Source organism: Prunus mume, linkage group LG5 (assembly GCF_029339155.1).
Source record: "Prunus mume cultivar Tortuosa linkage group LG5, ASM2933915v1, whole genome shotgun sequence".
In the NCBI taxonomy this organism is placed as follows: Eukaryota; Viridiplantae; Streptophyta; class Magnoliopsida; order Rosales; family Rosaceae; genus Prunus; species Prunus mume.
In genome coordinates this window covers 6,621,400-6,636,729 of record NC_142702.1, presented here as the reverse complement: position 1 = coordinate 6,636,729, position 15,330 = coordinate 6,621,400, and the positions used below count along the sequence as shown (strand labels likewise).

Below are 15,330 nucleotides of genomic sequence, written 5' to 3'. Positions count from 1 at the left end.
ATTTCACACCTAGAACTTCTAAGGGCCACGAACGGATTTAACGAAAACAACTTACTTGGAAGTGGGGGTTTTGGCTCAGTATATAAAGGGACGCTTTCAGATGGATTAGATATTGTAGTAAAGGTTTTCAGTTTAAAGCTAGAAGGGGCTTTCAAGAGTTTTGATAGGGAATGTGAAATGCTAAGTAATATTCTTCATAGAAACCTTATCAAAATCATCAGTTGTTGCAGTGAACTTGATTTCAAAGCCTTGGTATTGAATTACATGCCAAATGGGAGCCTCGAGAAGTGGTTGTACTCTCAAGACTATTCTTTGAATATCTTACAGAGGATGAACATAATGATAGATGTTGCGGCGGCAGTGGAATGTCTACACCATGGTTATTCAATACCTATTGTGCACTGTGATATGAAGTCCAGCAATATACTACTAGATGATGATATGGTTGCACACGTTACTGATTTTGGAATTGCAAAACTCTTGGGTGGAGGAGATTCTAGTACCCAAACCATTACCCTAGCCACAATTGGGTATATGGCTCCAAGTATGTACTTGCTAATTTAATATCTTTCAATTACGAACAAAATAACTTAAAATGGTCTTTTCATCAAATATCATTTAGATATATAAGTACAACTCAAATATAATTCATATTGCAGAGTATGGAATGGAAGGAATAGTTTCAACAAGAGGGGATGTGTATAGTTTTGGTATTGTGCTCATGGAAACATTCACAAGAAGGAAGCCAACGGATGAGATGTTTGTTGGGGAAATGAATTTAAAGCAATGGATTGCAGACTCACTGGTATTACCAGATGGGAAGATAGATGAAGTTGTGGATGCCAATTTGCTTGGGATTGGAATAGAGCAGGAAGACGATGATCATGTGAGGAAGAAGGATTTATTATCATCCATTATGAGATTAGCTCTTACTTGCTATGCAGAATCACCAGAAGAGAGGATAAATATGAAAGAAGTTGTAGCCACACTCAACAAAATCAAGATAAAGTTTTTGAAGGACGTTGCTGCAGGAAGAGGTGTGCTATTAAAACGTCCTCTTGTTCAGCAACACTTCAATTAATGGGTCACTTTGATTCAATTTGAGTCTTTAATTCATGTGGTCGTTGACAATGTAGAGGAAGCCATGCCGTTATGTTTTGGTATATTTAATTCATGTGCACTTATTCTGTTTAAAATACAATAATATATAGATATGGAACAAGAAGTCATGATAAAGAAATTCAAAGCTTCTTACTTATTTGGTTATTAACAATTATATATTTATCTATTTATTTTCCTTTTAAGTTATTAAAAATTAGTTTCAAATGAACAGGGTATTAGCTAGTTTGGACTGGAGCTGAGTGGAAGCGTTTCCTTTTAAGTCAAGTCCTTGCTCCATTCTTCTCCATTGTTCCTTTATCACAAGTCAAGTCCGGGCAGTGCCCTGCACTGACTGCATTTAAGTGCTTGCCAATTTAGTCCACGAGCTTGCTATCATGTGCCCCACTCTTCTTTTGTTTTGTATTGATGTATAATTGATGCAACAATTCCACAATTTCAGAGTATGGCATAGAATGGAAGGAATAGTTTCAACAAGAGGAGATGAGTACAGTTTTTGTATTATAGTCATGAAAACATGTACATTCACAAAAAGAAAGCCAACATATGAGATGTGTTATTGGGCATATGAATTTAAAGCAATGGGTTATGAACTCAAAATAACCTGTCCCGTTGTGCCTAAATAATTACATATTTCAAAAAATAAAATAAAATAAAAGGGCCCTTATTATGCGAAGGAGACTGGACTGACCATATCCCAGTAACGGAATATGCATAGCAAGTTGTTGTACATTTGTGAAGATGTGTGGAAATAGATGCTCAATTGTCCATTCTTCATTTCTTACAAGTCTAAGTCGTTGCATTTGGCAACTTGTTCTATCTTCATAGACTGGCACTGGCACTGCAATAAATTATTCAATCATTTCAAGTTTGCAATCGGAAAGGGGAAAAAAAAAAACACTTTGATGTTGGAAGGAACTTGTCTGTTTCTGGTGCTCATGGAGTAATAATCTTGAGGTCTGCAAAACTACTTTGGATGTTAATAATCTTGATTTGATCGTCAACAACAACGTAATTCTCCATTTTGTTCAAACCCATATGAAAAAGCTTATGAGAATGTATATGTTTTATCGTTCGTAAAAGATTCTTGCACAGATAGATTAAAAAAAAAATAATGTCAGTATTAATTAGTATACAATATATATTTGAAATCAATGGATTAAAAACAATATGTTGGGTTTTATTTGAAAAGAGATACATAATTGAGAAAAAAATAAAAATAAAAGAAATCAATATAATATTTTGCCCCACCAAAAAGACAGAATATCGGAATCCTCACTGCGCGCTTCTTTCTTAGGATCATTATCATCTTGCATTTCGTCTAGAAGATAATCGAACCAATCATAACACAAAATCCATAATTCTTGTGGTTCATAGTAAGTTGCAAAGTAAGCTCTCAAGACTCTCCCATTAATTATCTTGGAAGTCTGGAAAAATATTTTCTTGGCTAAGCGTTCTTCCGATTTTTTTAACTTAAAAAATCGAACATGCTTTTCTTTACCATATTTAAAGTATATTTTTCCGGTAAAATAGAATTGAGATTGATGGTTGTTTAACTCAGATTCTACCATGTGTGAGACGCTCTATTAAATTGTTGAAACAAAAATTATTTAGTATATATGCATGCTTTAACTTTATCATGTCTCTCCATCTATCATTGATTTTGTGACCAACTTGTCATATCAAAATTTTCATGCACAATGTAGGTAGCCATCTTCTACAACTTTCATGTGGCATTGAACTGTGGATTCGTCTTTTCGACGCAACTATGATTCTTTCTTCTTTTATCTTAAAATAGGCTAAAGTTATGTGGTAGAAGAACACAGAGGTGGTGGGGTGGGGGCCAGTCTGAGACAAGGGCTGCTAAATGAATCGACTTTTGGGCTGGTTTGGTTTTTAGAAAATCTTTGCTTTCTCTTTTATATGCGATTTGTCGGATCATATTTGAGGTGGATTTGTAATGTCTTTGAAGCTGCACATATAATTGAAATTGCAATTCATCTCCACCTTCCTCTCTTTAAGAATGCAATTGAACCGTAGTCGTTCTCATAACCCTAAACCTATTTAAAAAGAACTGGACAGCTTTGTTTTTGCTTTCGTTTTTTGGGAAATAGCCTAAAATGCCACCCATTTCATAATTTTAACTAAAAATACCACCCCTTCCTAGTTTTTGTACATCTACTACCTATAAATATAAAATTATTGTCCACTTATTGTACCCATATCAGTTTTTCAGAAATTGGCTTCTCTCTCTAAGTCTCTTCGCTCTATCTCTTCGGCCCGTCTCTCTCCCTCGTGTACCTCTCTATCTTCGATGCAATCATCTTTCTCTCTCAACGGTGGCTGTTCATCCAAGCGTGACTCCATCGTTGACATCCACGAGGTACTGTTCATAAACCTTTTCTTTGAAATTTGGGGTTTTTGCGAATTTGGTTTATGGTGTATGGATTTGTAAGAAATTGGTTTAGGGTTTTAGTATTAGGGGTTGCTTAGAAATTGGGTTTGGGTTTATGGGTTTCTATGAATTGAGTAATAACTCACACCCACTCTCACTCGCTCACAGGCACTGTTCAGAGAAGGAAAACTCTCCATTTTGTCACAGAATGTTTGGGCTTAAGAGGAATTGACATATTGATGGGTTGCAATGTCATGATTCGTTTATCAACTGTTGTGTTAAGAGGATATTTACAACAGTGTGTCTCGCAGGTGTAGGAACAGGTAGCAAATTAGTTTTTCTTTCCTTGTTACACGACTAATTGACTAAGTTTTGGACTTTTAGTGTATTGCAGTATGGTTATCTTTGGAGAACTCAGAAGTGGGCTTTTAATGGTCTTTGAATAAGGTGTAAGATTTAGCTGATTCAGACGAACTAATAGCATATATACACATGTTCAGGTTTTGCTGCTGGTTAGTGGTTTCTCATCTGTATCTGACTATCTTGCTTTAATTTTTTCAGGAAGGGTTTGCATTTGCTCATTGCACAACCTGCAAGGCTCCTTACCATTTGAGAGTTCATGTTATTGCTGATAGAAAATGGCGAACCTTGAAATTCCGATTCTTTGTCACTAGAGACATTATTTTTATATTTCTGGCTGTTCAGCTTGCAGGTCATTAGTAATTACTTTAGTTGCTTTCTTCACTTCGATAGCTGGCATTGGATGTGCATTTTGAAACATTTCTATTAATTTATGTAGGTGATTGCTTCATTGGCATATTTGGTGTATCTAATAGATGGTTTCCAGCAATTCTGGCTTCGTCTTGCATGGTGTATCTAAACATTTGGGCTTCGTTCACCTTTGTCTGGGTAAGTCCCAACTACCTATACTGTTTGATGAGATTTTAACAATTGAAATGACTGTATTAAACATTCTTATGTTGGACAGAACACAAAGAAGCACCTGACACAGAGAGTCCAGAATTTGGACGATAAATTGCTGGAGCAGAAAGAGATCTCAAAGTCGATTCTGGAGAATGTATGTCATTTTCTGCATATTATGAGCTTTTAGTTCTTAATTCATAAATTCAAATTAAAAAACTTCTAGTTTGATGAGGCTTAAGCAAAAACTTCTGACATTATCAATATGGATTTACTCAATTCTTACATTTTTGGAATACTGTGAGATCCTTACACGTAATAATAATATTTTTTCTGATTGTGTAGAAGGCTATTGGGTAAGGACTTGACTGGTTTGAGCTTGAAAGAATTGCAGCAACTAGAACATCAATTAAATGAAGGATTATTGTCAGTGAAGGAGAGGAAGGTTCTATTATATTTTCCTTTTTCATTTTTTTTCCTTTCAGTTATTCAGTAGAGATGTCAGATTATGTTGCAGATTGTAACATGTACTAATTCCTGCAATCTGAAAGGCCTGAATATATATTCTACTATTTCAAGAGCAATTACTAGTGGAGCAACTAGAGCAATCAAGAGTACAGGTACGTGGAAGCACAACCCAATTTTTTAGTCTTTTTTAAAGTTAAAGCTGTAGTAGTAGCACTGCATAGTTTATGCTGAAGTATCACTTTCCACCGAACTAAAGAAGAAAATTCATTTCTCCAAACATATGAAAGCTGCAGTTTTTCTTGAAGTTTACTAAAGATACTATTTTGTTTCGATTAAGCTACTGTTACTTTGAAGTATGGATAATCACAATGATTTAGAGCAAAAGAAAAGAAAAATAAAAAGAGGAAGGGATATGACAATGGAAAGTGACAGGAAAAGGAAGAAAGTAACTAATCTATAATGTAAAGTTTTTCCTTATGTTCTGGTTTTTAAAAGCTTGGCTTTAGGGTATAAGTTGCACAATGACCTTTCATCTATGCTGGTATGTATATATAGAAAAGACTAAGTTTATTTATTTATTATCAACAAAACGGACAATTTTACCCGGTATTTAATTTTCAGCTATTTGTTTCCTCCAAGAACAGCGTGCTATACTTGAGAATGAAACATTGCGCAGACAGGTAAACAACATTCTTCTTCCTAATGAAAATTTGATCAATTTCTGACATTTACTTCTCTGTGAGTGATTTGTATATTATGTAAAGTATCTGTTATGGCCTATACTTATATTGTAGGTTGAGGAGCTTCGATGTTTATTTCCACAAACTGACCGTGCAGTCCCATCCTATCTGGAATATTATCCGGTGGAAAAAGAGAAATCCTTTGTAAACCATGGTGTCACAAGCCCAGCTTTGGTCAGCAATTTTGCATTTGAGAATGGAGATTCTGACATCACCCTGCATTTACAGTACTATTCTGTCCTTATTAACCAAATAACCTTCAAATAAACTGCAAAACTGTTGTTGCCTATTGTTTCTTGTGCATCCTAGGCTAATTAACAGATTTAGATAATATTTCCGAGTTGCCTAGCCCATTGCTCAGCGGTGGCAGAGCATGGAAAATTTTAGGGAGAGGTAGAAGGAAGCAAAGTAAAGTGTTAAAATTTTATTACTGGTGAAATAAGTATATAGTACTTATCCATACTGAGAGTAAAATTGATTACTACTAGAAAACTAATGTAAACAACGCAAATGTTAATTTCAATATGGTCAAACTATAGTATCTTTTAGATGTGCTTGATATTCTTTCAAAGAGTAGAACTCATCTATGATAAACAGTCATATTGTTTGGCTGATTACAAGGGGGACTAATCTGGCTCCTACAGGAGGGATTCTGTTCCTTCTTTTGCAACTACTGCCTTTTCACAGGACCTTACAGGGCTCCCTAACTATAGGTTAACTTGATTTTGTAGCCTTTTATTTTGCTATGATCTTATTTAGCTTCTCTTAGAGGGGTTTTGTCCTTTTGTTCCTCTTTTTTCATGTATCCTTTATCTATTTCAACAAATTTCTTCGCATCATCAAGGTTTTATATAAATAAAAAATATAAGTAAATAAATATGCCCAACTGTACAATCTAGACTAAAAGGCCTCAATTAAATTTTGGGGATGGATTGTGGTTAGGATGGGCGGGCCAAAATATACCCTGGCCCTGTTAAGGAAACTTTAAATTTATTTGCACCTATGATTTCTTGTTTTACAGTTGACGCAAAACAAGTTTCTCAAGTGAAAATTAACATTGTTATCTAAGTGGCGGAGCCATAGCCAGGCCTGCCATGGCCTTGGCCCCACCATTTAATTTTTAATCTATTGTAATATATTATAAAATATATGTTATAGCAATACAATTACTGTAATTAGATTAGTGATGGCCCTCCCAGTTGAAGATGAAAAATCTATGTGGAAGTGATTTTGAAATTTTGGCCCCTCAATGCTAAGAATCCTAGTTCCGCCACTTATCTTATTCTGTTGGTTGTACATCTACTGTCTTTTTGCCAGGTTGCCAAGTGATGTTTATGGGAAGAGGAAGGCTCCAGAAAGAGAAGCTCACTCCAATGACTCAGGGAGCCAATTAGCCCTATAATTGTTTCTGAGGTTCTCTTTGAATTAAAATCAACAGATGCTATAGATGAATTTCATACAGTTGAGAGTGTAGCTTATTAGCTTTCATCGAAAGGTCAGTAACTTGTAAAAGAGAAGGTAGAATCCGTAGGTGACCTGAAAATCATCAATGTGGAGACATAGAAGTTCCTTTCTTGGCTTATGGAGAGGAAGCTGCTCTAGTTAGTTATACTTGTTTCCTTTGTAATTTGCTTTGAGGCCAGAAAATTATTATAAAAAAAAGAAGAAGATAAAAATGTAATCTGTTTTGGATATTTACACCATGAGATTGGGGGAAGGGAAAAAGGTCAAATAGGGATTCCTTTACACCATGAGTTTGCATTCTTGAACATTGTAATGGAGCCAATCTGCTTGTATGCATATCTGATGCTTTCTGCTGAGGTTCCCATTTATGTCATGCCTTTTTTTTCTTTTTTACTTTGCTTTTTTTCTTTTGGCTTGTCATATCTGTGTGCCAGATAGCTGCATTTGGCACTATGAATCTGACTCGGTGGCGTTACAAATTAACATAGGTCTTAATTCTGGAACTGCCATTCATAAACTCTATCTCTGTACTTAACCTAGTTGTTTTTGTAGGTCGGTTCAACCAAGTGTTGATTGCAATATTCTAAAGAAGATGACCATACTGTTATTTTATGTAGGTGTACGTACGAGATGGCTTAGCTTTAATTGGTTTGGTTGTTCCAAGTTTTATGTACACAATCTCATAGTAACTGCCGAGTTGTTTTTCATTTCATGTATTTCTCCGTGGTTTTTTTTCCCCAATAAGCTTGAATGGATTTTCTTTTCTATTGTATTTGGTCATTCTCTTTCCAAGCATGCCAAAAGAGAGCGAATAGGGGGAGAAAGAGATAGAACGAAGCTAGAGAGAGAGAGAGAGAGAGAGAGAGACAGAGAGAGAGCCAAGAGAGACAGAGAGCTGCAATAGACAGATACCAAAGAGAGAGAGATGTGCCAGAGAGAGAGAGCTGAGTGAGCTAAGAAAGAATAAAATTTCTGAACATGTCAAAAATCAGCAATAAGTGGACAATAATTATATTTTTATAGGTGATATTGTAATACTATTGCTATTGTATTGTGGTTATATTGCTCTAATATTGCCTCTATAGTGTACATATATTGGCCTAATATTGCTATTATATCGTATGTCAATGGCCATTTGGACTAATAACAGAGTCTCCACTTCATTGAAAGTAATCCAAAATTCAAATCTCATAGACATGACAATTGTTATCCGTCATTATATTAACATGAATTGATGTTGACCTTTGAAATGATAGTTGGAGTTGCACAAAATCTGAAGAATATAACCATGAAATGGTTGAATGTTTCAACAACGGCTTCGAAATGTTCCGAGATTATGCTTTGGTCATCTCACTAGACTACATTTGGAGTGAAATTGATGTAGCTAGTGTCTGGGAGGTGCTGAATATGGGTGCTGAGGAAATGGCTCATCATAGCCTCGTGCATGCAGCGAGGAGAAAGGACAAAGACATGGATCTTTTGATGGACCTGTAGTAAGGGTGAGTGATGCTTCAGTTCATCTCACCCAAGTACATGGATCTTTTGTTGCCTTCGTTTAACCTTCGCGGGATAGTATTGTTAAGGTTCGGTGGCGATTTCTTTTGCATGTGTAAAATGTAGTCTGTAATGGATGTGTGTGTTGTATGTAGATTCACTTAATATTGCTGTTCTATTGCATTTATATTGCCTTAATATTGCCTTTGTATTGCATAGATAGTGTATGCATATTGCCACCCTATTGGATGTATATTGTAATACTATTGCTATCGTATTGTCCTTATATTGCTCTAATATTGCCTCTGTAGTGCACGTATATTGGCCTAATATTGCTATTATATCATATGTCAATGACATTTGGTCTAATAACAGTCTCCACTTCGTTGAAAGTAATCATGAATTCAAATATCATAGACATGACAATTGTTATGCATCCTTATATTACCATGAATTGATGATGACCTTTCAAATACATCGATTCATATTCAAAAGGAAAGTAATTCTCTCCCTCAATGAATTGTTCGTTCAAAAGAAGGCAGCTATCAAATATTGGGTACAAAAATGCAAGATCCACGGTAAATTAATTGGGCACAAACCACATATTACAAAACCAGGATGATTTTTGGCATGCTTGAAAAGAGAAGGGCCAAAGTTGGATAAAATATTTTGGGATGGTTGAAGATTCTTGGACACCTTTTTTCTTTTCAAGTAGTTTTGTAGAAACAAGTTCTACACATGGGCTTTTATCAGTTATATTTTAAGGCAAGTTCTACACGCAAGCTTGTATTGATTATATTTTGTTATGAAAAAAGTAAAATTACTCTCTACAATTGTAAGATGGTGCAAGATCGGTGTCCTTGTCATAAATTTGACAACATTAAATTGGAAAATATGACCTTTTTCACGCTGTGATCAATTGCAACTAATTTTGATATTGTAGTACACAACAGGGTTACCTTGTGAAAGAGTGGAAATATCCCTATATATTTGAATTTCACCCTCACGCTATAGATTTTTTTATATGGTTTATTGGCAACAATCAGATAAGATTTTCCGTTGTGGAAGACAAGTTTTCTGATTGTATAGGGAAGCATTGCACAAGTTCTCTTTCATTGTTTTTTTTGTGTGGATAAAGTCTGGCTTGTACTTGATGAAGTGCGAGAAATGATGCAAAAATTTGCACAAAGCAACCGCTAAATGTAATTCAAACCAGCACCTTTGTTGTATACTACCAAACATCAAATGCAAATTAACATCTATCTCATGGTTTGGCTACAAATGCCACCAAGCATAAGCTCAACTTATAAGTTTGTAACCCTAATTTCATCGATTGAATCTTCACCTACATTCATAACACTTTTTACCATACATAACCAGCACTGTTTTACAAACAACCCTAAAACCTTCATCCTGAAGCCTGATAACTAGCGGCAGATGCAAGATCCATAGGATCGAGGAACACAACTACAGCTACAAGCATACAACATAGCCCGGTAACTCAACTACAGCTACAAGCGTACAACAAAGCCGTCAGGTGGGAAGTTCCAGTAGTCCACAGCATGACAGACAACGTACTCGTTTACAAAGACAATAACGAAGACAAGATGATAACCCAGGGCATCAGATAGCATCATACAACCCCAAAACCCCCTCTATAAAAAACGTACATCAAAACCTAAGTTTTCTCTTACTCATCAAGATCCTAGAACCTTGACAAAACTGGCAACCTGAAACATAACTTCTAATCAATCACTACCACTAAAAGGCCTTGATGTTTCTAATCTAATGTTCTAAAACTGATCTCTCTGAGGTATTTAGGAATTATTTGGATTCGACACCCACACCAAATTTCCGTACTTGCTAGCAACATAATGCATTCATCCCTCTAATACTCTTTCCCCATTGTTAATTGTGAATCAACAGCTGAGAAGTAACAAGATGATAAACAATTATACACATGTTCATTTGCTAACAATGAAACAAGTAAATAACATACTCCAACGCAGTAGCACCTATTTAGATGACAGAAGACACTCCAATCCAATACATATGTGAAAAACACAGCTCTTCTGCAGGGCAGTAAGAAACAAACCTTTTTTTTTTCCTAGCAGTGATGAAAAGTAAATACAGTTAAGACAAAGAAACAACAATGGTAAAAGTGCGATAAATCAACCCAATGAGACAAACCAGATACAACTTTTTCTCACCAAATTCCACAATGATTTTCAGTTATTGAAATAGAGAGAGAACTGCCAACACATTTTAAAGACGAGAAATTTATCAATGCCATTGCGAAACATTGTAACATTAGACTCAGCAAATTGTTTTGATAGGAAACATTAGATCTGAATCATAATTCCAAAATCATTAAACTCTACACATTCAAGAGAAACCCTACTCAAGTATCTCAAATTCCAAAACCAAAAACTGCCCGTATCCTCTGGAAAATAAGATCCTGCCATCCTCTCTCCGTATTCTCCACCACAGTTGCATTCCCATATCTGCATTACCAAAGGCACCAAACCAAAGCAATCAACATTTGATAGAAGAAAAGAAAACAATATAACTCACATACTCCCAATCAATCAAACTAAAACTGAAAATAACCCATTAATTAAAAGTTCAAACCAAAACCAACCTGTCTTCCTCAGGAATATCCGAATGTGTTAGCTTGACAACAGTGAGCTCGGGTTCAGGCTCTTCAAGTGTAAGCCTCACCTGGAAAAATTCAAACAAAACACACTCAACCCACAAATCACAAAACCATTTAAAACCAACCAAGAATTCATTCCAACCAGAAAGAAAAACACTTGACATGCTGTTGAATCAATGCCATCAGGCCAACTCCCAAATCTCCATTTCTGCACAATCAAACTCCCATTTTGCAACTCCAAATTGGTACCCGTCACCGACCCATCGAAAATGCTAATCTACCCACCAACCTCCTTGCTTATCTTGGCATTGCTCTGACTAAAAACCTTCCATCTATTCTCATCCATCAAAATCTCAAACAAATCTTTCGCTCTGCAACTAAACTTCTCAGTCATACTAATCATCTTGAACCCTTTTTTGCTCTCCTTCTTCTTCTTCACCTCCTTATGTGAAGGGTGCCTGTGAGCGAGTGAGAGTGGGTGTGAGTTATTACCCAGTTCATAGAAACCCATAAACCCAAACCCAATTTCTGAGCAACCCCTAAACACTAAAACCCTAAACCAATTTCTTACAAATCCATACACTATAAACCAAATTCACAAAAACCCCAAATTTCAAAGAAAAGGGTTATGAACAGTACCTCGTGGATGTCAATGATGAAGTTACGATTGGATGAACAACCACCGTTGAGGGAGAAGGACGATTGTGTCGAAGAAAGAGAGGGCCGAAGAGATAAAGCGAAGAGAGTTAGAAAGAGAAGCCAATTTCTGAAAAACAGATATGGGTACAATAAGTGGATGATAATTTTATATTTATAGCTGGTAGTTGTACAAAAATTAGGAAGGGTTGGTATTTTTAGTTAAAATTATGAAATGGGTGGCATTTTAGGCTATTTCCCTTGTTTTTTTCATTTGGGTAAATTTGCAAGCTATGGATACATCTGATTTGGGCTGCTGAAATCCTAATGTCCCAAAAGATGTAGTGGGCTTATATTCTTGAAAATTTAGATGAACATATAAAATCAAAATTCATTCTTCGTTTCGTTTTTTGAAATAGAATCATAAGCAACTTTTGAAGAAACTAGTCATAAAACATGTGCTTATATTATCCAAAAGCTTTCAAGTTTTACAGTAAACTAAGACCATATATCCAAAAGGTTCACACTTCTATTTTGCAAGTCAATGCGTACTTCAATCTAGATTCATAATTTTTTTTTTAATAGAGACAATTCAGATCAATAGTTTAAAACTACTAAAAACTTACTCTTCTTCCGAGATCCAACTCTCAAATTCTTATTGTTCTCCTTAGTGAGACTAGCTTGCCTTCCACGTTACTGCTAAACAGTCCTAACTCATTTACATGATATTATAGTATTTATTTGTGTATAGGTTTATTATCGTGTACTATGTTAATATCTCCTATACTTTATTGGACTCCTGTCTTGTACATAATATATAAAGTGAATACAAGAGCTACCAAGTACTTCTCCTCAGAATGATCCCTTATGCTATAATGAGAGAGAGAGAGAGAGAGAGTGAGAGAGAAGAGAGGGATTACGCTGTGGTTATTGGTGGAGAAGTGGTGTGGAGCTACGAGCCATGGTGGGCGAAAGTGAGTTTAAATGAGGCCACTTCTTCTCTGGCTGGTCAGAGTCAGAGTTTTCCATTAATCGTTGTTATGGTGCTCTTTATGGAGCCCACCGCACCATTACAGCTCTCGGGTTATGAGCTTTTTGTCAAAAGAAAAATCCTAGGACTGCGTTTCCCAGTGCGACTGGTCGGAGAGTGAGCTTGTTGTCGACACGAAGTCATTGAGAGATCACGAGGAATTCATTTACTATCGTCAAAATCAAATCTTTAGTACATTTCGACCCAAAAATGAAAGAGTCTATCCAAGCGGCTATACTCTTTTTATAAAAAAATATATCAAGTACAGCCGTGCAAGAAAAAGTAGTATAGCCGCTGCTATACTATATAAAGTATAAAAAGGAGGACCCGCCTGGCGCTAGCGCCACGTGTTAAACACTTATAGCCTATTATAAAAACCGAAGTATAGCCGACCGGCTATACTATTTTTATAAAATTAAAACCTAACTATAGCCACCCGGCAACAAAGGCAGACATAAAAAGCTTGCTAGCTGCATCCGTGGATTCAATTCAACTTAAAAGCTCCAAAGTTTGAGCTAGCTTTTGGAGTTTGGATCAAAACAAAGTTCCTTCATGCGCCACAGAATCCACTATCTGCAGATTAATGGCAACAAGTGATATTCCGAAGCTATATTTGTCACGGTAGGGTATTCTAGAATCTTGATCACTCTAACTCAAATAGCTTACTCTGTTTTTCTGTCATCTCATGATCTTATTATATCTTATAATTATGTGTTATAGTATAATTGTTCTCGTTGATGAAAAATCAATCACAATCATATGTAGGCAAGATCATGTATTGCTAGTTACTACAAAAGGAGTATCTTAACTTCAACACTTCTTTTTCCAGCAAAAAAAATCTTCAACACTTTTTTTTAGCCAGAAACCAATGAGCAGGTATCTTAACTTCAACACTTCTTTTTGCAAGGTGCATGGTGTGGCGGCATTGCATCTATATGCTCCCTGTCTATAATTTTCTCTCTCATGCAATGCAAGATGAGAGACTCCATGTCAAGAAGGGTGTTGTTGTTAGAGTTTGAGTGTTTAGCTGGGTTTATATTGAAGATTAGATTAGAGGAAGAAACTGAGAGAATAGAGAAAGATTCAAAACTGCAGAAAAAATGCTCTGCTCACTCTCAAAGTCTGAGAGTGAGTGTATATTCAGTATATCCAAAAACACGCACTGAAGGCATGAGTACATAACCGTTAGCCTTAGCTGGATGCACACAACCAACAATACAATCTCAGCCTTACACTTGTCATAATCTAAGACTAAGTGAATACACAATTTAAAACAAGGCTTATTTACTTTAACTTTACTTAGCTCACAGCTTATACACTAATACTCCCCTTTAAGCTTTGAGCTGATACAACTCCAAGCTTATCTCTGAGATAGTTGAATCTCTCTTTTGGTAAGGCCTTGGTAAAAATGTCTGCAACTTGTTCTTTGGTTGGACAGTATACCAAATCAACAATTCCCTGCTGCAAGGCATCCTTTATGAAGTGATATCTTCTATCAATGTGCTTAGTCCTTTGGTGAAACACAGGATTTTTAGTTATTGAGATTGCAGATGTATTGTCACACTGCAAAGGAGTTGCTTCAGCTTGTAACTCTCCAAAATCTTCAAGAACAAACCTGAGCCATATAGCTTGAGTTGTTGCTTCAGCAGCACTTATATACTCAGCCTCTGCAGTGGAAAGTGCAACACAATTTTGTTTCACAGAGGCCCATGAGAACACTCCACTGCCAAAGGAAAAAGCATAGCCTGAGGTACTCTTGCTGTCATCTAGTGATCCTCCCCAGTCACTATCACAAAAACCAACTAAAACAGCCTTCTTGCCTTTCATATAATGCAAACCGTAGTCCAATGTTCCTTTGATATATCTGAGCACTCTTTTAGCTATCCCATAGTGCTTGTTAGAAGGACCATGCATATATCTAGCTAATAAGCTAGCTGCATACATCACATCTGGCCTTGTAGCAGTGAGATACAATAAACTGCCTACAAGCTTTCTGTATTTCTCTTCATCCGCAGCACCACTTCCATCTTCTTTACTTAACTTTTCAGTAGCCACAAGAGGAATAGAAACAGATTTGCATTCTTTCAATCCAAACTTATCCAACAGGGAAGAAGCATACTTCTTTTGATGAATGAAAATGCTAGATTCTGTTTGAATCACCCCCATTCCCAGAAAATGATGAAGAAGACCCAAGTCTGACATCTCATACTTCTCCTTCATATCTTCTTTGAACTCATCCAGCATGTCTTGGTTGTTTCCAGTATACACTATGTCATCCACATAGATGGAGACTATTAGTATATCATTTTCTCCTCTTGTCTTAGTGTAGAGGGTTGCTTCACTTAAGCTTTTCTCAAACCCACACTTAGCAAAATAGCTGTCAATCTCTCCATACCAGGCCCTAGGC

General features: G+C 36.1%; 3 protein-coding genes across 3 annotated transcripts; 2 read left to right on the top strand and 1 right to left on the bottom strand.

Annotated features, from left to right (window-relative positions):
• The first annotated feature begins 162 nt into the window (after positions 1–162).
• LOC103325196 (receptor kinase-like protein Xa21) lies at positions 163–1,081 on the top strand. Its single transcript, XM_089052673.1, has 2 exons — positions 163–544; positions 660–1,081. The coding sequence occupies exons 1-2, from the start codon at positions 178–180 to the stop codon at positions 1,079–1,081; spliced, it is 789 nt and encodes a 262-aa protein (XP_088908799.1). The 5' UTR covers positions 163–177.
• A 2,971-nt stretch (positions 1,082–4,052) lies between these two features.
• On the top strand, positions 4,053–7,501 carry LOC103330887 (agamous-like MADS-box protein AGL15). The gene is made up of 7 exons (XM_089051605.1): positions 4,053–4,226; positions 4,314–4,423; positions 4,503–4,592; positions 4,781–5,055; positions 5,525–5,583; positions 5,698–5,870; positions 6,961–7,501. The coding sequence occupies exons 4-7, from the start codon at positions 4,944–4,946 to the stop codon at positions 7,043–7,045; spliced, it is 429 nt and encodes a 142-aa protein (XP_088907731.1). The 5' UTR covers positions 4,053–4,226; positions 4,314–4,423; positions 4,503–4,592; positions 4,781–4,943; the 3' UTR covers positions 7,046–7,501.
• A 3,510-nt stretch (positions 7,502–11,011) lies between these two features.
• LOC148916748 (uncharacterized) lies at positions 11,012–11,768 on the bottom strand. The gene is made up of 4 exons (XM_089052274.1): positions 11,547–11,768; positions 11,415–11,465; positions 11,243–11,322; positions 11,012–11,105 (listed from the first exon to the last, which is right to left on the bottom strand). Exons 1-4 carry the CDS (start codon positions 11,766–11,768, stop codon positions 11,012–11,014), a joined length of 447 nt encoding a protein of 148 aa, XP_088908400.1.
• Between the last annotated feature and the right edge of the window lie 3,562 nt (positions 11,769–15,330).

What these genes read in the sequence shown, in the direction of transcription:
- LOC103325196 (XM_089052673.1), top strand. Translation starts at nt 178, where the DNA reads ATGCTAAGTAATATTCTTCATAGAAACCTTATCAAAATCATCAGTTGT. An exon ending in AATTGGGTATATGGCTCCAA is followed by an intron (nt 545 to 659) that starts GTATGTACTTGC and finishes TTCATATTGCAG; the next exon opens with AGTATGGAATGGAAGGAATA.
- LOC103330887 (XM_089051605.1), top strand. Translation starts at nt 4,944, where the DNA reads ATGTTGCAGATTGTAACATGTACTAATTCCTGCAATCTGAAAGGCCTG. An exon ending in ATGAAACATTGCGCAGACAG is followed by an intron (nt 5,584 to 5,697) that starts GTAAACAACATT and finishes CTTATATTGTAG; the next exon opens with GTTGAGGAGCTTCGATGTTT. An exon ending in GACATCACCCTGCATTTACA is followed by an intron (nt 5,871 to 6,960) that starts GTACTATTCTGT and finishes TCTTTTTGCCAG; the next exon opens with GTTGCCAAGTGATGTTTATG.
- LOC148916748 (XM_089052274.1), bottom strand. Translation starts at nt 11,768, where the DNA reads ATGGGTTTCTATGAACTGGGTAATAACTCACACCCACTCTCACTCGCT. An exon ending in TTGATTCAACAGCATGTCAA is followed by an intron (nt 11,323 to 11,414) that starts GTGTTTTTCTTT and finishes GAATTTTTCCAG; the next exon opens with GTGAGGCTTACACTTGAAGA. An exon ending in GATATTCCTGAGGAAGACAG is followed by an intron (nt 11,106 to 11,242) that starts GTTGGTTTTGGT and finishes TTGGTAATGCAG; the next exon opens with ATATGGGAATGCAACTGTGG.